The sequence below is a fragment of the Phyllobates terribilis genome, unplaced genomic scaffold (genome assembly GCF_046119375.1).
Source record: "Phyllobates terribilis strain yellow unplaced genomic scaffold, ASM4611937v1 Scaffold_1__5_contigs__length_1240528914, whole genome shotgun sequence".
Classification (NCBI taxonomy): Eukaryota; Metazoa; Chordata; class Amphibia; order Anura; family Dendrobatidae; genus Phyllobates; species Phyllobates terribilis.
The window spans coordinates 710,028,102-710,055,710 of record NW_027362761.1 but is presented as its reverse complement, the minus strand read 5'-3'; the positions used below and the strand labels follow the sequence as shown (position 1 = coordinate 710,055,710).

Here is a 27,609-nt window from a genome sequence, read left to right as displayed (position 1 = left end):
ATCTGTGTCCCTGGGTATTAAAGAAGCACTCCCATCAACATTTTTATTTTCCTAATATATTGCAATCATATTATACGGCACTGTGTACTTACAATTGCTCATTTTGCCTTTCTACCCAGCTAATTCTTCTATTTTCCATTAGGCATATGACAATTAAAAACTGACTAGCTGAATTCTTCTAAGCTCTATGTAGAAAAAGGAGGTCGATTTTGTTGGCAAAAGTCTCTGGCAGGGTGGAGAAGTGTAGTAGCTTGGTCAGGAGTTGAAGAGGGGAATGATAAATGCAGGGACAAGAGACTTCCTGTTTCTACATATTAGCAGATAAAAGAATAATTAGCTGGGTGGAAAAGAAAAAATGTGCAATTGTAAGTACACAGAGCTATGGATTTTAAGATGATTGCAATATACTGATAAAATCTTTGATGGGAGTGCTTCTTTAAGCAGCTCACAAAGGACGATGCAGTTAGTTCTTAATGATTAACATGCTATGGACATGGCCAATTTCCATTTTTGTGTTTTTATTTTTTCCTCCCCTCCTTCCCAGAAGCATAACTATTTTTCTGTCCACATAGACATATGAGGGAGTCTTTTTGCAGGACGAGCTGTACTTTTGAATGACATCATTCATTTTACACAGTGTACTGGAAACTGGGGCAAAAAATTCCAAGTGGGGGGAAATTGTGAAAAAAAATACAACTCTGACATTTGTGATTTGATTTTATGGTGTATATTTTGTCGTAAGAATGAACAAGCAATAGGATTCTGCTCATCAGTATAAATACAGCGATACTAAACATGTCCAGTTTTTTTTTACTGCTGGAAAAAAAAAATCAGAAGTTGGCAAAAAAAAAAAAATTGGGGGGGGGGGGGCTGTCATTTTTCGAGACCCAGGGGCGAGACAGTTTCTTTTGACACCATTTGGGGACAGATGTGACGTTTTTCTCGCTTGTTACAGCATTTTGTAGTGGAATTGTAGGGTCCAAAAATACCTAATTTAGGCTTCCTTGATTTTTTTTTATGTTTATGGTGTTTACCGATCGAGTTAATTATTTTTATATTTTGATAAAATTGGACTTTTGTGAACGCAGTGATACTATGTGTGTATTTTTTTTAATATCTCTTTTATGGGGGAAAAGAGGGGTGATTTTAACTTATTTTTTTCCTTTTTTTTGTTCTTAATAGTCCATTTAGAGGACTTGAAGCTGTGTTCGTCTTGAGTTATATAGAGCGATGTCACAGCATTGCTGTATATAGCAGAAATCATGGCCTCCTTTGAAACCCAGCCACAGGCACGGAGATCTTCTACAGACCCAGTCATAGAAACCCATCGGCGACTTGTGATCACGTCATGGGCGCATGAAATTATGTGCCCCCAAGCCAGTTCATGTTAAATGCCGCTGTCAAGAGTTTGACAGCAGCATTTAACAGGTTAAAAATCACAGGCAGAGCTCTTCCTCCCCCACGATTGTTTGAGGCATGACCTAGCTGTAACACAGCCATCACCTGCAGAGTATGGAGCAGGCTCATCCCGTGAGCCCGCTCCATACACCCACTTCAGACTTGTGACGTACATATACGGTGCATGTCGGGAAGGGTTAATCTACAAGAGGACAGAGCTGCAGCTAAAGAGTTATAATGCGAAAGAAGCAATTGGCTGCCTGCAAACGGTTAATCTATGTACAGTACGTAGTAAGAGACTCAAACAGCCACAATACACTGAGAAATCTGTGGCATGATTCACCTCAGTTACTTTTTTTTTCTAGCCTTCCCCTGCTGCACTAGAATACAATGAGATCCATTTTGCATCTCTTGTTACATAATTACATCCATCAAAGATTGACAGCGACAAAGGTCTCTCTCCTGTATTTACATGCTGCGCACTCCCAGTTTTCGATATTTCCCAGGTCCGAAGCAGGAAGTCTCAGAGCTGTCAGAATAGTGAAATAGTGGAGAGCCCATCTATTTAGTCTCCTTGTAAAGTAGGACTTTAGTATGACTAAATTAAGGTTTTACGTCTCTTAAATGTATTAATTCAGGAATGATTTTATATTTAGGTTTCAATTAACTTGATGAAGACTTCCACTTGTTAATAGTACCTCTTTAACGCAATATAATGTAAATGTAGGGTCACTGTGTGGAGGGGACTCAGGAGCTGAGCTCTCTCCACAAGCAGTAGCTACCGGCTATGATACATAGCCAGCATGTTTTTAATACCACACGAGCTCCAATTGCTGCAGTTAATCATTTAAATCAATCTCTGACAGTAGCATTTAAATGAAGTGGTTCCGAGTGCGCATCCCATCAGGCCCCGTGTGACATGACTGCAAGGCACTGATTAGTTACCACCATATCAGCAAGGGGTCTGACATTCCTGTGAAGCACAGCCAAAAGGCAGAATTTTCTGGAAGACAGTGATTTTCACTATATACAGTAATACTAAAAAAAATATTGCCATATATAGTATACGCGATCAGACAAGAGCAGGTTCAAGTTCCAAAGGAGACTAAAATTCGGATCAAACCTTTTTTCCCATATCAAAAATAATGAAAAAAAAAAAGGGTCTCAGAGTTGCTTGTGCCATTGCAGACAATAAGACATAGGGAGACTTCCGAAAAGACAGAGCTGGACCCGGTGAGGTTGGGAAAATCAGTTTGTTTAAGGCTATGTGCACACGATGCAGAAATGAAGCAGAAAATTTCTGCATCATTTCTGCATCTCCCTGGCAGAAAAAACGCATGCATATTGTGCATGCGTTTTCCCTGCAGAATACATGCGTTTCCGCATGCAGATTGACAAGCGCTTTCCAGGCGATTTTAGCATCACCTGGAAAGTGCTTGACAACTAGGTCACACTATATAAATCCATGCAAACAGCATGGATTTATATAGTGTGACCCGAGAGAATGTATATACTTACCTCCGATGGCCCGCGCTGTCCTGCTCACTCCGTTCTCCCGGCTGCCGGCAACTTTGAATTGAAAGACCCGCCGACGTCAGCGTCACGTCACCGCAGGTCCTACAACTGACGTCACCGCAGGTCCTACAACTCACTGCAAGTGCCGGGAAGCAAGCAGGAGCAGTGCGCGGGCCGACAGATGGTAAGTATATATATATTTTTTATTTTATTCTTGTTTTTACAGCTTTTTTAATGGTACCTGGGTGTGGATGAGACTCTCCTCTCCTCCACACCCAGGTACCATCCGCACATTAGAACGCACCAATTACGCAAGTACAGATGCAGTCTTGCGGAATTGGCGCGTTCTAATGCAAGTCAATGGCGGTGAAAACGACGCGTTTCCGCAAAATTAAATGACATGCTGCGGATTTTTGAGCGCAGCATAAACGCTGCGGAAAAATCCGCATCATGGGCACAGCACATGCGGATTTCAATTGGGGAACATTGCTGCCCTTCTACCATGCGTTTTTCATGCGTTTCCGTGGCGTTTACGCAACTGCAAAATCGCCGCGGAAACGCATGAAATACGCATCGTGTGAACTCAGCCTTAGTTTTGCAGCCGAGAAAAAGGGGTTATACTTTGTATATCAGTTGAAAAGTGGGAGTATCTATTGAAAAGTATCTAATGTGTATGTCGGATGGAATTCTTCCTCATTGCTAAATTGACAGGGTAGATAATGATTGGGCAAATGTTATTTTAACCCCTTAGTGACCAGGCCAAATTGTTCAAATCTGACGGGTCACTTTGTAGCAATAACTCTGGAATGTTTCAACTTAATATATAACATTTACTTCATGTCGGCTTTACAGCAGCACCATTTGTAAAATGATGTTTTATTTTGTTGGGATGTTAGAAGCTTTAAAATAATACCCGTCATTTTTCATTTTTTCAAGGAAATTTACAAAAGTTATTTTTTTAGGGACCTATTCAGTTTTGAAGTGACTTTGGGGGACATATATTGGAAAACCATCCAAAGTGATACCATTTTAAAATCAGTACCCCTCAACATATTCAAAACTGGTTTCAGGTAGTTTATTAACCCTTCAGGTGCTTTTCAGGAATTAATGCAAAGTAACATGACCGGAATCAAAAATGTTATTTATACCACCTAAAATGTTGCTAACTTCTGAACAGGTCTCTACAGCTGGCAGACAGTAAGACCATTATTACTTGGCCATGAATTGCCATGGCATGCAGCAGGACCACACAATCATGATCTCAAGGTGCAGATGGGGTTAAAGAGGGAGCCCCCACACTTTGTTGACCATCTAGATGCAGTAGTTACTTTTTACAGAAGCATCTAAGGGGTTAAACGGCCACGGTTGGTGTCAAAACAGACAGTGGCTGATGCAGCAAGGTGTCAGCTATAGTGTACAGCTGACAGCTGCTGCATTTTCACTCATCTCTCAGGTCAGTTTTAAGTCGTATTGGTGGTCACTAAGGGGTTAAAAAGGTGTTGTCCACTATTAGGACAACACCTTCTCATTCCTCACCTTTGGCCCCGTTAAAATGAAAACACCTATACTCGCCCCGATGCTGGTGCAGTTCCAGCCGTGTCGGCACTTGCGTTCCCAGGGCTCATGTGAGGTTATGTCACATGAACTTGGCACCCAATCAGCATCGGCGTCACTTTCCCCGCCTTCGAACGTATTAAAGATCAACAGGAAGTCAGGGCTGCGGCATCTCTCAGATTTCCTCTTGATGGTAGATTTGTCCGAAGGCAGGGACAGTGACGCCAGCGTTGATTGGGCGAAAGGTTCACGTGACAAAACAACCTCACGTGAGCCCCAGGAACGCGAGGGTTGACTCCGCTGGAATGGCGTCGGCACCAAAGGTGAGGATAGGTGTTATTTTAACAAGGCTAAACATTAGGAATGAGAAGGGGTTGTCCAAGTAGTGGACAACCCTTTTAACTGAACATTTGTACTGGTCTCAGGAAGATAAGCGGCCACCAGTTGCCAGCTTACTCCTCTCCTCCTATAAATAACACCAGCTTGCTCGTGTGTATAGCCAACCTTAGAGAATTACATTTAAACACGCAAAACAGTTAAAATCTAGTATATGAGCACAAAAGATAACTGGTATCAATCTCATTGACTATTTGTTGTACATATAGACACACACACACACACACGTATATACACAATATATATTCACATATAATCACCATCCATGGATAAATTAAAGGATTATTCAGATCTGGGATGGAAACAAATGAATAAATTTACTATAATCACAATGCATACTGGTTCATTTCATGTGAACCTGTCATCCCTCCCTCCCAAACTGATCTATTTAGACATTTATATAGGGGACTTAGCCACTAAAATAATCAAAGTGGTAGTGTATATTTCAGTAAATTAGTTCTGTAGAAAAACCATGAGGGGAGTATTATACTCGAGGGGGCGGAAAGGTGCATTGAGTCTTTAGCAACGCCAATGGTGTGTCAGAGCCCTTTCATTTACATATCTAATAAAATGTTTTTTTCTATAAAACAAATTTACTAAAATCTACTGTACCACTATATGAAAAGGTCTAAGTAGTTCAATTCCAGTTGGGGATGGCAGATTCCCTTTAAAAGACTTGCTAAAAAAATAAAAATAAATCAATAGTGATTTAAATACCTTTCTAAAAATCCCGGAGTTTCCCCCATAATTCTGCAGCTTTTTACAGCTTTAGAAGGTGTTTCTCCATTGCAAAGATATTCACATTAATAGCTTTGGAACACCATACACGACATCTCTGCTTGTAGTCCAACTGGGCATTTCTTCACAGTCTTTTCTAGAGGCGTGCTTTACACCACTCCCTCCCAGACACTGCCAATCATAGGTAAGAAACTCATTTTGCAGTCTAGCAGTCTCACACACTGCCGAGTTCTGATTAGCAGCGTCTGGGAGGGAGGTGTGACAGTGCGCTTCCAGAGAAAACTCTGAAGAAATGCTTAGTTGCACTACAAGCAGAGATTTCACATATTGTGCTCCAAAAGTAATAACTGTAATGGAGCGACGCAGAACAAAATGGGAAACAAAGAAGCAAAATCAGGTGAGCACAGGGATTTGTACAAGGTGTTTAACTCAATTTTCTGAGCAAGTAACATTCTCTTTAAAGTGTAGGTTCAGTTTAAATATCCCTGATGTGGCAGTTAACACTGCTGTGCAGTAAGCAGAACACAGTTAACTTGACATCTGAGCAAGAGACAAAATTTATATAAACTATCAAGTAAAAGTGTTAGCAGCCATTGGTTAGAAGTCATTTTAAATTGAACCTAAACTTAAAAATGTCATGAAAGTAATGTAGTTCGGATTTTATAAAAATAAAATGAATGAATGAATAATATGAGAAGGGGCATCATTGTGCATGTCCAAAAATGTCAATACCAAAAACTGACTGGAACCCATTAAACAGATCTGTTCTAGGGAAGGCTATTTTTTCCATGCATGTGCATCCCACGGGCCTCCAAAATTGAGCTGGAGGATCCAACGCTACCTACCATTTCTTACCTTTTTATGTCCTTCATAGTGAGCTCAAATCCACTCGGACAATTTCACAAAGCAGGCATTTCCTGGAAAGAGTGATTTCTTCAGGCTTTTTAAGTGGGAGGGTTAAGGCATGCACTACAACCCCAACCTGACATCCCGCCCAGCCAGGTAATAGGCTTTTTGTGCATGGCAAGGTCAGACAGAGGTCCACTCTGAAGTTTGGGTGGGACATGGGAGTCTCAGTTTTACATGAAGATGCAAGGAGATTACTAATACTTTTGCAAAGACATTCAACACAGTCAGTAGGTCAGTGGGACATTTTTCAAGAAACTTTGAAACCCACCCAGCCTCCCTCAAATGACATATAGTGGGATAAAACTAGCACAAGGACACCACTTACCAAACTGGCTAAAAGCAAAGTCTTGCTGACCACCAAGGGGTTTACTGGGATCCTGAGCTGATTGCCCTGGTGGTGGAGGGTACGCCAGTGGCGCTGCTCCTGGAGTACCAGGTGGTGCTGGAACTCCTGAAGGGACGAACTGATCAGGAGGGGGAGGGGGTGGGCCATAGCCATAGCCTGCAATAACACATCAAAAATATATAGGGATAGCTCGGGGTTAGTTCTATTAGAAGAGCCTGAACGATATAGGATAAAATTAAACTATATCTTACCAAAAGGAGGAGGTGTTGCATATCCCGGTGGAAAGCCTTGTGCAGGAAATCCTCCTTGTGGTGTTGACACTAGGAAGGGGAAAGATGGAGGTGGGGGAGCAGCACCCCGGCCTGCAGGAGGACCATACCCGCCTGTGGAGAAGACTGCATTAGGAAGAACCAAAAGGTAGGAGAGATTGAAGTGAATTGCCCCCGAGTGATAGAGTAACTACAAAGACATACGTCCAGTTACTTACCAATTGTCTGTCCAGCTGGCATCCACATACCTAAAGAGAAAATGGTTTAAGAATGTTAGGCCAAGAAATAAACAATTATAAACTGTAGCAGAAACAAAGAACAGGGATTTAAAAGGGTTATTCCCATCTCCAAGATCCTATCCCAATATGTAGTTGGTGTAATAACATTAGCAAATACCTTTAATTAGAAATGTAGTATAGTTTTCCTGATTTGCGATGTCTTTCCTCATGTGCAGGCATTGCAGGACCTTAGGTATCCATGGTTACAACCACTAGCAACTAACTAAATTACTCACTATATCAGTGGTCGTAACCATGAATACCCTAAGGTCCTGCACATGAGGAAAGAGCAAATCAGATAAACTACACTACATTTCTAACTGGAGGTAATTGCAAATATTTATTTATTTTACTCACATATATAGCGCCATTATTTCCACAGCGCTTTACAGACATTATCATCACTGTCGCCATCGGGGCTCTCGATCTAAATTCCCTATCAGCAGGTCTTTGGAATGTGGGAGGAAACCGGAGAACCTTGAGGAAACCCACGCAAACACGGGGAGAACATACAAACTCCTTGCAAATGTTGGTGAGATTTGAACCTAGGACCCCTGATATTATTACACCTACTATATATTAGATAGGATCTTGGAGGTGGGAATACCTCTTTAATACATTAAAGCAAATGTAAATATCTTCTGTGGTACTGACAGGGAATGTAGATTGTGAGCCCCAATGGGGACAGTGCCGATATTGTCTGAATTGTAAAGTGCTGGGGAATATGTTGGCGCTATAATAATAATAATCTTTTTAATTGGTTGCAAGGGGGTTACAAGACCCCCTTGGTTACAAGACCAAAGCAATGGAGGCAGTGTAGATAGTAGATAGGAATGCGACAGGTTCCCTTTAAAGTTAAAATTGGCTCCTGTGTTCTCAGAGAAAGCCACCGCCAGACATGTCTGGCATCGGCTGGTCTCTGGGAGAAAAATGTGATTGGCAGGCCGAAATCAGACGTGCCAGATCGATATTTTCCCCAACAATAAATTGTCTAGGGCTCCAATACACGACTGCCGGTTGAAACCAATGATATTGGCAGGTTCGGCCGACATTCCCCTAATGCAGGGATGAGGAACCTTCTTTCTGCCAACGGCCATTTGTGCCATCCTTAGGGGGCCGTACAAATTGTGCGCCAACTCCACCCGAAGAGTCAGTCTTGACGCTGGCACTGGTGTCAGGACATAATCTTTCATTGCACACGCCTCAGCGTTCAGTAGTGAATGCTGCGTTCATGTGCTCACAGAGCAAGAAATTAAAAAGCTGGTGGCCATCAAAACAGCTGCCAGTCCAAGCACAGTGGTCCCCAGGAATCTGCCTTGGGGGCTGGAAAAAGGGTCATCGAGGGCTGTAAATGGTCCTCGGGCCTCAGGTTCCCCACCCCTGCGCTAATGTGTATGTGAGGTTTAACGCTTTAGAGAGATCTTTTTAAATAAGTCAAGGTAGTGAGACAATGGTTTATGAGTGTAAATCCTGGAGACAGGTTCGAGGACAATGCTATCACATGATTATGAATTAGGCCGATTCCATAACTCCTAATGCCCCTATAGTTACCATGATGCGCACAATGCTAAAAAAGTGATTATGCAATATGGTCACATGCTAAATGTGGCATCGCAAAGCCGATGGCTTTATTGTGGCATATTGCAGAAGGGTTGATAAAGTGGAACTTTATTTTTAAAGTACATTGGTAAAATTCAGCACTTGCTGGAGAAAATTCCCGAAGGAGAAAAACAAATATAAAAATGTTTTTTCAAACTAAGAAATGTCAGCACGATTGCATACTTGGTCACTTTTCCACTCACACGGCATGGGAATACAGGGAAATAGTGACAGTGAGAGCCCAGAAAACGCCTTAAAAGGATATGGTCACCTGATTTTTCTCTTTTTCAGGCGGGTTTGGAGCAGGTTCAATCCGAAGCCTGCCAGAAAAAGTGCTAACTAAGCGTTCAAAAAAAATTAACATATTAATTTCTATGTAAAAATAACTTGCTGTGCTTAAGCTCAGACTTTTAGGCTAAGTGCCCACGATGCATAAATGCTGCGGAGCGTTTCTGCATCTCCCTGGCAGAAAAAAACGCATGTGGATTTTACATGCATTTTTTCTGCCAGGTAGAAGCGTTTGTGAAGCGTTTTGAACATGTGATTTCGCATGCGGGTTGTCAAGTGCTTTTCCAATCGATTTTAGCATCACTTGGAAAATGCTTGTCAACTTGGTCACACTATATAAATCCATGCAACCGGCATTGATTTATGTTGCGAGACCAAGTTAAAATGCTGCAAATGCAGCATCAATAGTAAAAAAACAAAACAAACAAAAAAAAAAACAAAACATACTCACCTTCCGATGGCCCCCAGAGTCCTGAACGGTGTGTCCGGTGTCTTCGGCGGCTCGCGGTGCTCTAAAAAGGACCTTCCATGACATCAGTCATGTGACAAGTCACGCGACCTTCGACGTAAGCGGTCATGTGACCTGTCACATAACTAAATGACGTCATGGAAGGTCCTTTTACACCACCGCGAGCAGACAGTGGGCCATCAGTTTGGTTCAGGACAGAAGGAAGGTAGGCCTATTTCCTGAGACATATGAAATTTAGAAACAATTTTAGGAAGGAAAGCAGGGTCTGGTCTCAAAACTACCCTATCGTCTAGCGCTAAGGTAAAAGGTGGATCTGCAGACAAAGCCTGTAACTCACTAACCCTCCGTGCTGATGTTAAGGCCACCTGAAGTATTGATATAGGGCGAGTGATTTTATGGACCCTGAGCTAAGGGGCTCAAAGGGAGAACCTGTTCGTCCTAAACGCGTTAAGTTTAAATCCCAAGAAGGGACCCTTATTATAGGGGCTGGATTGGCTCTACTGCATGCCCTCATGAACCTGGAAATCCATTTGTTACCGGCCAGATTATAACTACACAAGGCCCCTAAGGCAGAGATTTGGACCTTTAAGGTGCTAACTGCTACGCCTTTCTCCAGCCCTTTTAGAAGAAATTCCAAAATGGCCGTTATGGGAACCCCCCCGCCAGGGAGAATCCCTGAGATGACGAACTTCTTCCAGACTCTACTGTAAATTTTAGCAGTGATTGGTTTCCTACTACCTAGATTCGATGAGAAAACCCCGACCCTCTAGCAACGACCTCAAGTTCCAGGCCGCTAAGTGCAATCCTTTCACCTGAGGATGGAATATAGAACCTTGAGCAAAAAGGTCCGGAATCTCTGGAAGAATCCAGGGGTTCGTGACTGACATGCTCCTTAGCCAAAAGAACCATGGTCTCTTGGGCCAGAAGGGGGCTATGAGGACCACTCGAGCCTGATCCTCCCGGATCTTCCTCAACACTACTGGAATTAGGCACGTTGGGGGAAAGGCATAGGACAGACTGAAATCCCATCTGCACTGGAAGGAGTCTACTACTAAAGGGTTTTCCGTGGGATTCAGGGAGCAGAACTTTTTTAACTTGCTGTTCTGACGGGTCGCAAACAGGTTGACCTCTGGAGACCCCCACATGGCCACTAGCTGGTGGAGGACTGAGTGATTTAGAGTCCATTCTCCCAGCAATAATGGCCTGCGACTTAGAAAGTCTGCCTTCGTGTTGTCCTCTCCTCTGATATGAAGGGCCTTTAAAGAGAGAACTTTTCCTTCCACTAGAGAAAATATCCTCCCCGCAATCTGCATTAGCGATTTTGAGCGAGTTCCCCCCTGGTGGTTTACATATGCCACCGTGACCTGGTTGTCGGACAGAGTTTATATGTGATGCCCTCGTAGAAGGGGTAAGAAGCTTATTAGTGCCTTCTCTACTGCTCGTAGTTTCCACATGTTGGAAGACTCCAGACTCTCCTCCTCTGACCAAGTCCCCTGTATCGGGCGGTTGTCTAGGTGCGCCCCCCACCCCCTGGGGCTGGCATCCGAAGTAATCACTCTGGTAAATTGGGGAACCCAGGGGACGCCTGTCTGGAATGTGTTGGTCTTTAACCACCAATACAGAGACTGAATTACATCTTGTGGGAGTGTTAACCTGCCCTCCAGATGTCCCCTGAGGATGATTTCGTTCTTTAGGACGTCCCATTGCAATTCTCTTGAATGAAATTGGGCACAGCATACCGCTGGGATGCAGGAGGTGAGGGATCTCAACAGATACATGGCCACCCTGAGAGTCATTACTGGGTCTGTTATGGCTGTCGAGACTAAATTTTTTATTTTCTCTTTTCTGCTCGGGCAGGCGGCATTCCTGTCGAACCGAATCCAGAGTAAGGCTTAAAAAGATCTGAGTTGTATGCGGGATCAGTTTTGATTTTTCTAGGTTTAAACACCATCCTAAGTTTTTTAAGATGGTGCACACCTGATCCACTTGGGCCAGGCAGTGATCGTAAGTTTTACCCACTATTAGGAAGTCGTCCAGGTACGGAATGATCAATCTGTTCTCCTCCCTGAGATGAGCCGTAACCTCCGCTATAAGTATTGTGAATATGCGGGGCGCTACTGCTAGGCCGAAGGGAAGAGCTCTGTACTGGAAGTGCTTGACGACTCCCTGTACAGTTACGGCTACTCTGAGGTATTTTTGAAAGTCGTGATGGATTGGCACATGGTAATAAGCATCCTTTAGGTCCAACACTGCCATGTAGCAGCCAGGGAATAGAAGGCTTATCGTTGATTTTATTGTTTCCATCTTGAATGATGGAATGTTCAGGAATTTGTTTAGGCCTTTCAAGTTGAGGATGACTCTGTATGAATTGTCCGGCTTCTTTATAAGGAACAAGGGGGAATAGAACCCTCTTTCTTTCTTGTTGTGGTGATACCTCCCTCCAGCAAGACGTTCTTTTGCAGGAGACCTGAAATCTCTTCCTCCAGTGCCCGCTGTTCTGGTAGAGGATCTTAAGGCAGTCGGGATAAATTTCTCTGGTGGGTTCCTCAGAAATTCCAGTTTTAAACCTGATTTTACTAAATTGAGGATCCACTTGCTGGAAGGAAGAGATCCTTTGCCAGGCTGGTAGGAAGAGATCCTTTGCCAGGCTGGTAGGAAGAGATCCTTTGCCAGGCTGGTAGGAAGAGATCCTTTGCCAGGCTGGAAGGAAGAGATCCTTTGCCAGGCTGGAAGGAAGAGATCCTTTGCCAGGCTGGAAGGAAGAGAGAGAGTCTCCCTCCCACCTGGGATAGAGTCATTTTGGCGGTTTGCGACTATCCTGGGAGGGCCCGCCGAACAAAAACCCTTTCCCTTTCCTGGAACGATCCTCCCATCTAGATTGTTCTGTGGACGTCCTTCTGCGGCCAAATTTCTTCCTCCGAAAGGACTGCTTAAAAGTTGAGCAGGAAGATTTAGCAAATCCTTTTTTGTTGTCACCTGCTTTCTCCAGAATTGTGTCAAGAGAGGCACCGAAAAGAAAATCTCCTTCACACGGAAGAGAACATAGCTTTCCCTTCGTTTGTATGTCCCCCGGGCAACATTTCAGCCAGACTGCTCTACGGCCAGCATTAGACAGGGCTGCAGATCTTGCTGCTAATCTGGCAGAATCCGCAGAGGCGTCCGATAAGAAGGCCGCTGCTCCTTTCAATACAGGTAGAGAGGCCAGAATGGAGTCCTGTGACTCGTTCATAACCTGGTCTTCTAACCTGTCTAACCAAACCATAAGGGATCTTGCGGTACAGGTTGCTGCTATGGCTGGTTTCAATGCCCCTGCTGATGACTCCCAAGTACCCTTAAGGAAGGTGTCTACCTTTCGGTCCAGTGGGCCCTTCAGCATCCCTGTGTGTTCAAAAGGTAGAGAAGATCTTCCCGTCCCCGCAGCTTCCGGTACCTCCCCCGAAAATTACATCCGGTGGTCAGAGATCCCGGCGTGCGTCATCGGGGCGCGACTTCCGGTTTTGTCACTTCCGGGACGCGGGGGTTTGCCGGCTACCATGCTGTGTAGGTGCCGCAAACCCACGCCCGCACGCGGGGAGACCATATGTCGGCGCCCCCCGTGGCGCTTCCAGTAAGCACGGGACGGGCTGCAGCAGAGACTGTGCTCGGCCACCACCGACCAGCCCCGGTAAGCTTGAACTTGCTGCTGTCGCCGCCGACGAGAAGAAAGGTCCTCCATCAAGGACAGGAAACCACTGAGGCGGAGAGAGGCATCACCCTTTTTTATCTTGAAGGCTTCCTGTCCTTGAAGGGCAGATCCCCTCTCTCGTTGTGCCGTCATGGGTGACAGAAAAACATGGCAGACAACTTGAGCATTTTTGCGGAAGAAATGGCGCCGCGGAAACTCATTAAATCCGCATCGTGGGAACGCAGCCTTAGGCATACTAACTGCTTCAGATTTCCAAAGATGCCAAACATTTAAAATGTGTCCTGAACTATACTATAAAGTCAAAGGGAAGGCTCAAAAGATGTTCGGGAGCCTTTGAGCCTTTTTGACCATTTTGTCAGCATTTTTGCTTCAAAAACTGCCATGCAAGTCAATGAGTGTGTGGAAATTATCAGATTGCACTCAGATAATACGAGTGCACTCAGATAATACGAGTGCAGTCCGATTTCCGAGCACTGACACAATGGAGATGGAGAAGTTTTGCTCTCCATCTTCATAGTGTGCTCCTATTCTCTCTCATTCGAGTGTAATTTGTATAATCTGCTGGATCCTCTCGGATGAGAATCTATGGCCGTATGCATCGGACATTATATGGAGTACAAAAAAAAAAAAAAAAAAAAAAAGAGTCTGGAATATGACAGTTCAGAAGATGGCCAAAAGAATGCAAAAACAAAAAAACCCCACAAGCTTCAGATTTACTAATATGCCAAATAAAAGGCTTTCCGCCTTCGACTTATAAAACGGATGGTTTTGGCAGCCTGAAAAAGATGATGTGTACAATGACCTTGGCGTGAAAGGATTAAGGCTATTTCATTTTTTAATTTTCGTTATTTTCCTCCCCTTCTTCCAAGAGCCATAACTTTTGTTTTTCAGGACGAATTGTTCTTTTGAATGACATCATTCATTTTATCATGTGATGCACTGGAAAGCGGGGAAAGAATTCCAAGTGCGTTGAAAGCGCATAACAAGTGCAATTCCACAATTTTTTTTTATCTACCATGATCACTGTACAGTAAAACTGACCTCCGGACTCCTCAATTTCCATGACTCTGACTCCCTCATACACGGCTCATGTTTAAGTGATACATTTACTGTAGCGCAGATTCATCTCAGCTAAAAGTCTAGACCCTTAGATCAGGAATAGGACAGACATTTATAGGACATTTCATAACTTTCCCAAATTCTTATGGAAAAATATTCCCCACGAACTGTAATGAACTACTGTACCCAATTTATTATATATTTAAGGGATTGGAGTCGGTTCATTTTATACAGACTGACTCCACCAAAATGGACACAGATTCAGACTCCACAGCCCTAGCTTGTACAGCACAAAGCAGTGCATTAGCACTGCTATGTATAGTGAAAATCACGGTCTCCCATGAAAGCCAGCTAAACAATGACTTTCAAAAAAGAGCCGTCATCACAAGCACAGAGGTCTTCAGTAGACCACCGGCTGTCATGGCAACCTATCGGCGCCACGCAATCAAGTCACGGGCGCCGATGTAAGCGTGGAATGACACGACCAGCACATTGTATCAGATACTGACTGCGGCATTTAACATTTTAACAGCCAAGAGCGGAGCGCTGGTCAACCTGCGGCTGTTCGAGGCAGATAGCTGAATAATTCAGCCATCATCGGTTGGGAAAGATGCAGACTCGGTGTGAAAGCCTGCATCAAAAATCAGGGACCCGACATGATGGAACTATACGTCATATGTCGGGAAGGGATTAAAGAGTTTGGACCAAGTTTATCGAAAAGATAGGTAGTAACTTACTGATCTCTGGATGTGTCTGACTGCTGAGAACTCCTAATCAAAATGAGCTGTACAGAGCACTATGTCAATGGAGTGAAGGTTGAGAATGCACACCTATCCTCTATTCATAGCCGGCAGGATTGCTGGTGATTGCAGAGCGCACTTTACCATGCCATCTCTGGCAGTAAAATAATATTTTTTGTATTTTTTTTGTAAACATTCTGCAAAAGAGCTGGTGGATTCATGATACACATCTCAAATTGCCCACTCCCTTTAGGATTTCAACATTAATTTCCACATAATAATCGGTCTCACCTTGTGGACTGTAGCTCTGTGGCCATGTGGCAGGAGGCTGGCCCGTCCACCCATTAGCTGCACTTTGCATTCCTCTACCTCCCCACTGGTTAGAACCTGCAGATCCAAGAGTTTGGCTTTTGCTATCACGGGGTTCAGCGCGTTTTACTTCCACCTAAACAAAGACAGAGACTGGTCAGAAAATAGTTCAATGGTTACTGCCCACTCCCCACCCACTACACCCAAAATTATACTTATAAGCTTAGCATTCTAATACTTAATTTAACTTATATTAAAGGACTCTATATGGGTCTCTGAGAAGCTTAACATACACAGTATAAAGCAATTATATATCTTACTCTAGGTGGAAAACTAGGGATTATTACTATAGCTCTAAAAAGAAAACAACGCTCTCATCCGGACTGTAGGGACGTGTCGGGACTGGACTTGGCTTCATGTGAATAGTAGTCTGGGCTCTCCTCACATCAGAGAATCTCATGGGGCTGGGATATTGCTAGGGAGGCTGCTGATTGGCTGCGTCAAAAATAGCTAATGGAAGATAAAGACTTACCTTCCCCAGGCTAACGCTTTAAGAATCTCAATTTAATTAACTCGCAAATAATGTCAGAGGGAATGGATGTGGTAAGAGAATCTTACACTATATCTAACAAAAAAGTAAACAAAACATGCAAGTAATACAAAATGGACAGTTTGGTCAATAAGAAGCATAATCTTCATACTGTGTTGTTAAGTTACATCACACAAGTAACACTTCATTGCTTGGGCCTCACCCACATTTTTTTTTTTGTAAGTAGATTGGAGTCCTGTCAACATCTTCTATTTGGACTATTGTGTGCTACATATATACTATAGATATAAATTACTGTATACAAGACAATCATAAAAAGTAATCAGCAGCTGGAAACTGCATTACATAAAGTCTTTAACGTTTTCCCTTATATTAGACAACTATATACAAAAGGAAAAAAAATTCCATCCTGAATTTTCATTTACTGTCCTCTATTATTCATACTGTCTAGCGATCCATGCATGGAATATAAGAGGATGAATGAGGCCCAGAAAAAGTTTTCTTCTCTATCCTCATTCTAACTAGTGTGACCTCCATCAAATGATTGGACCAACCAGCCAGTCTGAACAATAAAAATTACCATTTTTCAGCCAGTTTTATACAGTGGGGAAAAATAAGTATTTGATATGCTGCCGATTTTGCAAGTTTGCCCACCTACAAAGAATTGAGAGGTCTGTAATTTTTATCGTACGTACACTTCAACTTTGAAAGACAGAATCTAAAAATAAAAAAAACAGAAAATCACATTGTATGATTTTTACATAATTAATTTGCATTTTATAGAAAAACATAATATTTGGTACAGAAACCTTTGCTTGCAATCACAGAGGTCAGACGTTTCCTGTAGTTCTTGACCAAGTTTGCACACACTGCAGCAGGGATTTTGGCCCACTCCTCCACACAGATCTTCTCCAGATCTTTCAGGTTTCGGGTCTGTCACTGGGCAACATTGAGTTTCAGCTCCCTCCAAAGATTTTCTATTAGGTTCAGGTCTGGAGACTGGCTAGGCCACTCCAGGACCTTGAAATGCTTCTTACAGAGCCACTGCTTAGTTGCCCTGGCGGTGTGCTTCTGGTCATTGTCATGCTGGAAGACCCCGCCACAACCCATCTTCAATGCTCTTACTGAGGGAAGGAGATTGTTGGCCAAAATCTCGTGATATATGACCTCATCTATCCTCCCTTCAATACAGTGCAGTCGTCAAACCGGCCTGGAAATGTTCTGGTGTGAGCAGGGGGACCTTGCCTGCCCTGCAGGATTATAATCCATGACGGCATAGTGTGTTACTAACGGTAATGTTGGAGACTGTGATCCCAGCTCTCTTCAGGTCATTGACCAGGTTTTCCCATGTAGTTCTGGGCTGATTCCTGACCTTTCTCAGAATTATCCTTACCGCACGAAGCAAGATCTTGCATGAAGCCCCAGACAGAAGAAGATTGACAGTCATCTTGAGTTTCTTCCATTTTCTAATAATTGTGCCAACAGTTGTTCTCTTCTCACCAAGCTGCTAGTCTATTGTCCTGTAGCCCATCACAGCCTTGTGCGGGTCTACAATTTTGTCCCTGGTGTCCTTAGACAGCTATTTGGTCTTGGCCATGGTGGAGAGGTTGGAGTGTGATTGATTATGTGGACAGGTGTCTTTTATACAGGTAATGAGTTCAAACAAGTGCAATTAATACAGGTAATGAGTGCAGAGTAGGAGGGCTTCTTCAAGAAAAACCAACATGTCTGAGAGCCAGAATTCATGCTGGTTGGTAGGTGATCAAATACTTATTTCATGCAATAAAATGCAATTTAATTTTGTAAAAATCATACAATGTGATTTTTATTTTTTTTTATTCTGTCTCTCACAGTTGAAGTGTACCTACGACAAAAATAACAGACCTCTCCATTCTTTGTAGGTGGGAAAACTTGCAAATCGCCAAATTTCTCTAAAGAAATTAATCTTGTGCCATTTAGTAAACATTCAGCCTGATTGTGGCACTATTAGCTGTAACTACAACGGCCACGTCTCCTACACAGACTTCTCGGGCCACGGAATAAATGATGGGGAACCTACATATGAGCCTTCACCACTATAGCTAACCCCTAATGTTAGTGATGTAACTAGACCTCCCAGACATGACAACACAGTATGAACAGTTCACTTTACTGCAGAATGGTTAAACTACTGAGAACATGGCTTTTGTACCAAAGATTCACAGTAAGTGACCCAGTAATGAAACAGTAACAGCATCCAATCCTTCGTGAAGTCTTCCATTGGCCAAATACATATTATGATACTCTTTCTGTCCCCATTCCATAATGAATTTTAAGCCCCGTGACTTCAGAAGGAGTGGCATCAAGCCAAACCTTAGGCAGCAGAGATGTCCTTGAGGGCTCCATGACTTAGGAGCAAAAAGAATACAACAGTCACTGAATTTAACTGAGCATCCTTCCAATTTTTTAACATGAAACATTCCCTCTTCCTACCTGGACTATAAATTACCCACCACCCTAACTCTATATAATAAATATATAAAAAAAAATATATAAACATCAATTCGCCAAGGACATTGACTGCTTCCCAAGACTTCGCTTTGTCTTAAGGTAAAATAAAACTACAACTACACACTTTTTTGCCCATGATGTCGTGAAAATGCATGTTGACAGCCTGGTCCACTGATTGTTCGTCCTCGAAAGTTATAAATCCAAAACCTAGCCAACGACGAAGAGTGAATCAAGGTAGCAGGGTGTTGTGACACAAAACAGGATGATGAACAGTATTAGGAGCAAAACCAAGACCTCAGCAGCAGGATCAGGGTATAGCAACTGCAGCCGGAGTGAAACAGCAGGCTAACTTGTAGACAAGTGGGAGAATTAATCTAACCACTGAAAGACATTAATCTGGATACAAAGGGATAAAATGTCAGTAAAAGATCACTAGTAGTGTTGAGCAAGTATGTTCTATTAACCCTTTCGGCAAGTATGCTCGGGCCGAGCTCCGAGTAGTTACAGCTGCTCGGTGATGTGTTTAAATCGCTCCCGTGTGCATGATTTGCAACTGTTTAACAGCTTTATGACATGTGAGGAATGTCTATTACTTACACATTCCTCACATGTAATAAAACTGTCAAACCGTCGCAAATCATGCACAAGGGAGGGATTCAACCATATCACCGAGCAGCTATAAATACTCGGTGCTCGCCCGAGTATACTAGGCGAAAGGGTTAACAAAACATACTCGCTCATCACTAATCACTAGTCAAAGCTGAACAAAATGTCAGGGGATGGGAGCCAGAAACAAATCATTTTGTAAGGTACCTAATTAGCACCCATGTCATCTTGTGAATGGTACTGATGGCATCAGTGTGTACTTAGAAACTAATTTGTTCTGTGAAGTTGCTTGCAACCCTGCTGCTTCCTTCTTGGTGGCATTTTGCTTTGCAGCTAGTGCTGACAGCAGCCATACATATTTCTAAAGCGTTAAACAGAAATACAATATCTATAAACAGCTAAGGACTACCAAAGCTTTCCCAACACTGTTGGAAAAGCCCAGAGTCTAAACTGGAGAGAAAGCTATATGAATACACAAAGATACAGGCCAAGCTGAGATCCAGCCGACAATTGTAAAATATTCTAAAGGTTTGCATTTCCCACACTACGGCGACTGAGGTGTAAATGAAGTATCAGTAGATGGGCAAATAATCCCCATGTAGATCATTAACACTGGTATAGAAGCAAAAACCTTCTCACGCAAACAAAGAAAACGCCAACACAACTGTAATACGGGCACCTTTTTGTTTCTGTATTACAAATCTTGGCCTGACACAGCTCTGATCATCATAATGAACTAGAAATATGTTCGTTCGGATGAGGTGACCCATATTCAGTATGATGCCTGTGTAAAATTGACTTTAGATGTAATATCTTCATGGACATTCAACCTACATCTTATGCATAATGCTATACGCATCCTTCTGTCTGAAGCCGGGATGGGCGGTGCCTGAGCAGTGTGGCGCCGGAGTCCGCGCTTGCGCATACTACACTACGGCGGCATTTTATTAAAGACACTGTGAATTTTCAGACAGTGTCTTAAACAAAATGATGCTGGATATCGCAGGATGCGCACGTGTTGACTCCGGCACCATTTTATTGAAGAATTCTACTACAACGTCAACATAGTAGTGCGGAGGCACCAGCCATCGCCATTATCCCTATGGCGGGTGATTGAACACTGCTAAGTTGACGTTGTAGCACATTGCTTCAATAAAATGGCGCCAGAGTCAGAGCGTGCGCATCCTGCGATTTCTGGCGCCATTTTATTGAAGCCACTGTATATGTAAATTTGCAGACATAGTGTCTTTAAAAAAAATGGTGTCTGATAGCAATAAAAATGCTCGCCACCCAGGCGTAGAACAGGTTCAATAGCTAGTGAGAGTATAAAGGAAGAAGTCTTATGGCAACCTAGGCAGGGGCAAAAGGATAGAAAAAAATTACTACTCAAGATGTCTGCTAATGTATAAAAGCGAAGGAAGCCTCTCTAAGGTCCACAAATATGTAATAAACTTGTTCATTTTAATGCTACATTCACACCATCGTATTTCTGGTTCAAGTGCTGTCTGTGAAAACACTGACAGCACTTGGACCAATGTTATTTAAACGACTGTTGAGGACTTTTTTTCCATGAACCAAATGTTCTCGAACAATCTGCAGCATGCACTAGTCTCAATATGCAAGTCAATGGGTGTCCCAAAAAATGGGATCCTGAATAGATCAACCGTATAGCATCAGAATTTTACAGATACATTCCATTGTATTGTATTTATTTAACCCCTTCATGACAGTTATGTCATATGTCGTACCCCTGCCTTTCATGCGGGCTCCCAAGCTGAACCGCATATTTCCGTTATCACTCTGACAGTGCCAGTTAACACACGCCGGCAGGGGCATCATCCCACGCACCTTTTGGCACACCCGTGACAAGATTGCAGGGCACCGATGGGTTGCTATGACAGCCAAGGGTCTGCTAAAGACCTCCGTACCTTTCATTACGATACCCTTGTGAAAGCCAGCGTTTAGCTGGTCCTCATAGGAGATCCTGATCTTAGCTATACATAGCAGTGCTGATGCACTGCTGTGTGAAGTACACACAATCAGACGACCGCAGCTTCATGTCCCCTAAGGCAACTAACAAAGTAAAATGAGAAAAAAGGTTTAAAAACATGAAGTTAAAAAAAAAAAAAACATTTGGTATCTCTGCATTCAGAAAAGTCCGATCTATCAAAATGTAAAAATAAATTAATCCAATCAGTAAAAGGCTGAGTTTACTGATGAGATAATGAGAAAGAATCGAAACGCCAGACTTGTTTTTTTGGCCACCACAACATTGCAATAAAATGCGATCACAACATCGTATCTCTCCCAAAATGGGATCAGTAAAAACGTCAGGTAGCAAAAAAAATAAGCCCTCACCAAGCCCCAGATCCTGAAAATTGAGAACGTTACGGGTCTCGGAATTAAAAAAAAAAAAAAAAAAAAAAAAAAGTTTTCTTTTTTTTGTTTACACAATTTTTTTCCCACCACTTACGCACTTGCAATTTTTTTTTTTTCACACTTTGCAGTGCATCACATGATAAAATTAATGGCGCCATTCAAAAGTACAAGTTGTCCAGCAAAAAAACAAGCCTTCATATGGCTATGTGGACATAAAAATAAACTTAAGGTCATGAAGGGGTTAACAAAAAAAACTATTTGTTCTTGGAAATTTTAACAACTGTTGATGCGTTCAAAAACGGATGCCATACGGATTGCACATGGATGAAAAACATGGTTTGTCTAGATGAAAATTGCACAATTTTTCACTCATCTGATGACCTTTGCCTTAGAAGAATTCACATGTCAGCTAGTATGGCCAATGGAAAGATTGTGAAAGGAGGGGGGAAGGTCTGTCTAAAAGTCACAGAATTAAACAGCTAAAGTTTAACAGCACACAAATCCCTAAACATACAAAAATTGTACTGACACTTCGTTTACACCCCAAACGTACAGCAGCACCCCCAGCTTATCTAACTAGACTGGCCTGTACCTGAGTGATAGAGCTTAAACACCTAGAGAAAAGAAAGCTAGAGAGAAAACATTAATCACAGTCAAACAACAAACAACTTAACAATACTTTACAGTAACTTAAAATGAAGAGGAATGGGGGAAAAAAAAAAGAAAATATGCCTTAGCTTAAAATGGAAAGGAACACTACTATATATATATATATATATATGGTCTTAATGATTAGGTGAATAGTAGGACATTCAGATGGCAAACAATTTTGACAGCATGTATGAAGCAGGTAATGGATGTTCTGTGGCCAGCACCAGCACGTAACCTGGGCTCTGGAGAGGAACACTGAATTGGACAACAGGACACAATGCATCTGGCACCCAATACAGAACACCCCAGATTCTGATTGGTGCACTGGCATTATTTCAGTAGGACCATACACGTGTAACAAAGGAAAAGTAAGAATGGCAGTTTGAAAAAAATACAGTTCATGTAAAAGTGAAACATGTCAGATGTCTGAGACACAAACGTCACAGCTTGCAAATGACCCAATATGCAGCACAATAAAGTAGGCTGCTGATTTTTTACTTTTTTGGGAGGGAGCAATATTAAGATATTCAAGCTCAATTTACAAAGGCTGTCAGTTTGTCCACAATACAAACATTTTCAATGCAATATGGAGCAAGCATTAACCCCTAAGAAGTGAAGACAGGTAATGTGTGAAGCTTGGTCACTCGGAAAACTGTTTGCCATCTAAATGAGGAGAAGTATGAAAGATTGGAAAATAAGAAGGATCAGTGTTTATTTACCTCTCGGCCTCTGCTTCTCTGCATCATAAATCATCACAACTTCCGTGACCTGGAAACCAGATAAATCCCTTTAATTATATAATATACTTATTATTTATGAAACAGCGCAAAATGCAAGTTCCAACTGGTATATAGAAAGAAGTCTGTCTCCTCCGTCAGATCATATACATTACACAAGAACATTCTGAAGGATTGCTGGACTTACCACTCCAAAACGCTTGAAGTAATCTCTCAGTTCAGCTTCCCCACAGTTATGTGGAATTCCACCCACAAATATCTTGTTAGATTTATTGCTTTCAGTTCTAGGGCTCTTCTGCTGCTGTACAAAGGAAGACATACTCAGGGTCAATACCATATTCAGCTCCACAACTAGATTTTGCATAATGATCCCCTTTAAGAATCCTTTATTTCACCAACATGTGGAATTAAATGGACCATCACCACCTTAATGCTGCCCTCTGTAGGGTGCACAAAGCAGTTGCAAGTTGTGCTCTTGAACCCAGGAGTCCAGGGTGTTCATAAACTGGAGGTTTAATCCACCAATCTTTGAAATCCAGCTGTTGATGTAAACTTATCCCTATGTATAGTTATAGGGAGAAAGCTGTCAATCAGCACGAGGGAAAGGGGGGTGGAGGGCTTTGGCTTGTGAATACGGAGGGTTCCTTTCCAGCGTAATGCAAAAGCTGAAAAGAACAGTGCACATTTCCCAAGAGCAACACAGCAAGCACATAAACACTAAAATCATGTCTATCATTATCTTATAATGCATAAAGGTGTGGTACGATTTCCATTCATTTCTAAGCCCCCCACTGGAATTATTCACCCATTCAAACAGTCACATCACAGATCCTTACCCATCCTTCTCTTGGCCTGGTCCTTTCGGGTTGCATACCACGAGGTGTGCATGGCTTTGGATCAATCTAAAAACAGGACAATGCAATGAATAGAAACACACTAACTTCTTAAAGGGTACCTGTCACATTTCTTCCTATAGTCCCCAGCTGGCTCTTCAAAAGTATGTTTTCTCTAAAACACCAGAGCACTACAGAGAAAGACATTCACCATATGCAGCCAGACTGATTCACGCAGCATGAATTGAGTGACATGTTCTCTAACAATTTAAAGGGAACTTGTCACCATGAAAATGCCATCCAATCTGCAGGCACCATGTTATAGACCAGAGGAAGCGTAGATCGATATATAGTTTTGTGAGAAAAGATTCAGTAAAAATTGGATTGCTTTTTCTGGGATTTTCAGTCCAGTGGGCCGTCTTATCAGTGGCAGCTTTCTTTGTATAAGTGTGCATGCAGAGATGGCTGTCAATCACTGATAGGACACCGCTCACAGGACTGAAAATCCCAGAAAGAGCAGAGTTTTAATGAAAATACTGAATCTTTTTTCACAAACCTATAGATCAATCTACTCAGCTCCCCCTGCTGTATAATTTGGTGCCTGCAGATTGGACTGCATTACCATGGTGACAAGTTCCCTTTAAATGCCAGTGCATCAACAAGAACAGAAAAAAAAATAGAAAAGGACTTTATACAAGGTATACATGCAAATTTCTAGCTTAAAATATTGGTCAGGTAACTTGTTCACAAGAGTCTAATTATGCTCCAGCCTGCAAAGCTAGCCATAAGGCTATGTGCCCACGATGCAGAAATGAAGCAGAAAATTTCTGCAGCATTTCTGCATCTCCCTGGCAGAAAAAACGCATGCAGATTGTACATGCAGATTTCTGCAGGAAAAACGCATGCACATACAAGCGGATTCACATGCGTTTCCGCATGCAGATTGACAAGCGCTTTCCAGGCGATAGCATCACTTGGAAAGTGCTTGACAACTGGGTCACACTGTATAAATCCATGCAAACGGCATGGATTTATATAGTGTGAACCGTAAAAATTAAAACAAAGCTATACTCACCCCCGAGGCCCCGGCGTGGCTGCAGCGCTCGTTCCTGTCTGGTTCCCGGCTGCCGGCATATCGCGAGACAGAGCGGTGAAGGGCCTGCGGTCACATGACTGTGACGTCACCGCAGGTCCTCAAGCGATGCCGGCATTCAGAGAGAAGCCTTCGGAAAGGTGAGTATAAACTTTGTTATTTTATTCTTTTTTTACAGGTACAATGGTACCCAGGTCTGGATGAGAGTCTCCTCTCCTCCAGAACTGGGTACCATCCGCACATAGAGACGCATAGAAGCCGCTTGTACAAATGTACAGTCGCGGTTTCTATGCGTTTCAATGCAAGTCAATGGCGGGAGTTCCGCTGCGCTTCCGCAAAATTAAATGACATGCTGCGGATTTTTGTACGCAGCATAAACGCTGCGTAAAAATCCGCAGCATGTGCATAGGACATGCGGAATCCCCTTGGGGACCATGGGGTGCGGATTACCTAGCGTTTCACAAGCGTTTCCGCTGCGGAAATTCCGCAGCATAAGCGCTTGAAAAACGCTACGTGGGCACCCAGCCTAAATATGAGATCAATTGCAGATAAGATTGGAATAAGATGATCACACTTATTTTGTGTGTATGACCACTACAGACATCAGTAGAGCTCACAAAATGTATCTGGATCCACCAATAAACTGCAGATACATTTCTCATGCATATGGTCATCTTAAAGGAAAGCCATGACCTATTGTTCAACATCAAGTTTTCCTGTTCCTTTATTTATTTATTTTTTTAAATGTGGGCAATATACATCACAATCTTTAATGCAAAATAAAATTTCTAATCCGACAATTTTCACATTTGTAATGCTACAATTTTCACACTGGCCACCACTGTTTCTTTTTAGACTCCTACTATGACTATTGCACACGCTCACCACATGCTTCAATACAAAAAGACAGAGTTGAGGGTCTGACCATTGTGGCTAACGATTACTGTGTTGTTCTCTGAAAGAATAGGAAGCTAGAATTTAAAAAAAAATCCCCAGCAGCCAGTGTGAAAATTCGAGATTTATATATTTTATTTTTAATACAGATTGTGATATGGGATTTAACAAAAAAATCTGATATAAACAATAGGTTATTTTCTGATTATCGCTTCCCTTTAAAATTAATCATGAAGTTACACCATAAAATATTTTTGAGGCTGTCATTTTTGTACCACAGCAGATCATGGTAAAAAATATACTTACATTTCTGCCATCCAGTGTGTGAGGTCTACTGGCCAGCACTGTGCCAACACAGTTTGGATCTTTAAATTTTACAAAACCAAATCCTCTTGATTGATTTGTTGTTTTGTCCTTCATTATCACACAGTCGACAACTTCTCCATACTGGGAAAAGTAACTTCGCAGGGTCTCTGTAGAAAGTACAAATATATACAATAGGTGTGAGGTTCACAAAGCAGCCACAGTTGTTGTCTATAGCAAAATGTTAAACACCAGGGGAAAAAAGAAATGTCTCATTAAACAATTATGCTTAGAAAGATCACTATAGACCTTTATAGCGGTTTGAGCATCGCTTTCTAATATAGATCTCCTATTCCTCAGCAAAGAGTAAGGCTATGGTCACACATGTTGGGTTTTTCAGTGTTTTTTTGCTGCAGATTTTTATGCAAATTTTCAGCTGCGTTTTGCAGTACCAGCAAAGTCTATGAGAAACCAGAATTCTCTGTTCACAAATCATGGGTGTTTTTTTTGTGGATTTTGTGCCTTGGTTGGTTCTTTGGAAAATAGAGCGTGTCACTTTCAGCATTTTTCACCCATGGGAAGTAATGGGTGGTGAAAAAAAACACACCAAAATTTGCATCAGTGTTTTTGATGGAAAAATAGAATGGGGTTTTTTTTTCACAGAACTTTATGTACATGCATAAATCGAGACAGAAGGACAGTACAAAAAAAAAAACAGCAAAATCTGCATTTTTGACAGCCGATTTCCTGCCAGAGATTAGGTTTTGCTGCAGATTTGTGATGCTAAAAACCCAACATGTGTGAACATAGCCTTAAAAGGAATCTGTCATGACAATCAAACCTCTCCAAACTGCTTATATTTGTCATGAAGATCATCCTCACCCTAACTTAAATTTGCATGCAGCTCCTTGAAAGAGGAGCCAATTTATACATTAATAAAACTTGTCACTATAAACCATATGCAGAGGAGGCTGAAGTGCTCTGGGCATGATTGGAGCACTTCTGCTTGACTAGCAGCTGACTGGAGGTGAGCTGACAGTCAAGCAGAAGATGGTCACTAGGCAGTGAATAGAGCCAGGAAGCATTTGAACCTAATTTGATTATGGATTGAAGTGGATTTTTTTAGTTACTGCGCCGATGAACAAAAGTACAGTATATATTGGCTCATCCTTTCAGTGACTACATGACAAAATAAGTAGTTGGGTGGGGGTGGGGGGTGGGTGATTGTCATAACAGATTCTCTTTAAAAGGATAACCTCTTGACTGCACATATAAAGCACCAGAGGGACCAAACATTTATTACACTCTTATCACTGAATTCCATGAATAAACGGCAGGCAGCTAGTGATGGCTGCAGCCAGGAGATTAATTCAAGGGTTATTCCAATCTGAAAAAGGGAAGACATATCTAGTATATGCCATTACCTCCGTGACCTCAACAATCCTGAAAATTAAGGTGATGCAGCGCTGTGTCAACGTTTTCTCCATAAAACCACACCTAGCCATACATGGTTGTATACAG

The 27,609-nt window shown here is 42.3% G+C and overlaps 1 protein-coding gene across 4 annotated transcripts in view; it reads right to left on the bottom strand.

The window, feature by feature from the left end:
- The window catches only part of DAZAP1 (DAZ associated protein 1), a 68,132-nt gene that overhangs the window by 13,068 nt on the left and 27,455 nt on the right, over positions 1-27,609 (bottom strand). Inside the window, exons 3-12 of one of the 4 annotated variants that reach the window (XM_073686257.1) lie at positions 26,092-26,258; positions 23,802-23,867; positions 23,153-23,266; positions 22,948-22,996; positions 18,717-18,799; positions 15,535-15,688; positions 7,344-7,373; positions 7,108-7,251; positions 6,836-7,012; positions 6,457-6,518 (exon numbers count right to left, since the gene is read on the bottom strand). In XM_073686257.1, coding sequence (XP_073542358.1) covers positions 6,481-6,518; positions 6,836-7,012; positions 7,108-7,251; positions 7,344-7,373; positions 15,535-15,688; positions 18,717-18,799; positions 22,948-22,996; positions 23,153-23,266; positions 23,802-23,867; positions 26,092-26,258 — 1,022 coding nt within the window. In that variant the 3' untranslated portion in view covers positions 6,457-6,480. The remainder of the gene's footprint in view (positions 1-6,456; positions 6,519-6,835; positions 7,013-7,107; positions 7,252-7,343; positions 7,374-15,534; positions 15,689-18,716; positions 18,800-22,947; positions 22,997-23,152; positions 23,267-23,801; positions 23,868-26,091; positions 26,259-27,609) is intronic. The other 3 variants (XM_073686258.1, XM_073686255.1, XM_073686256.1) reach the window with 3 other exon arrangements.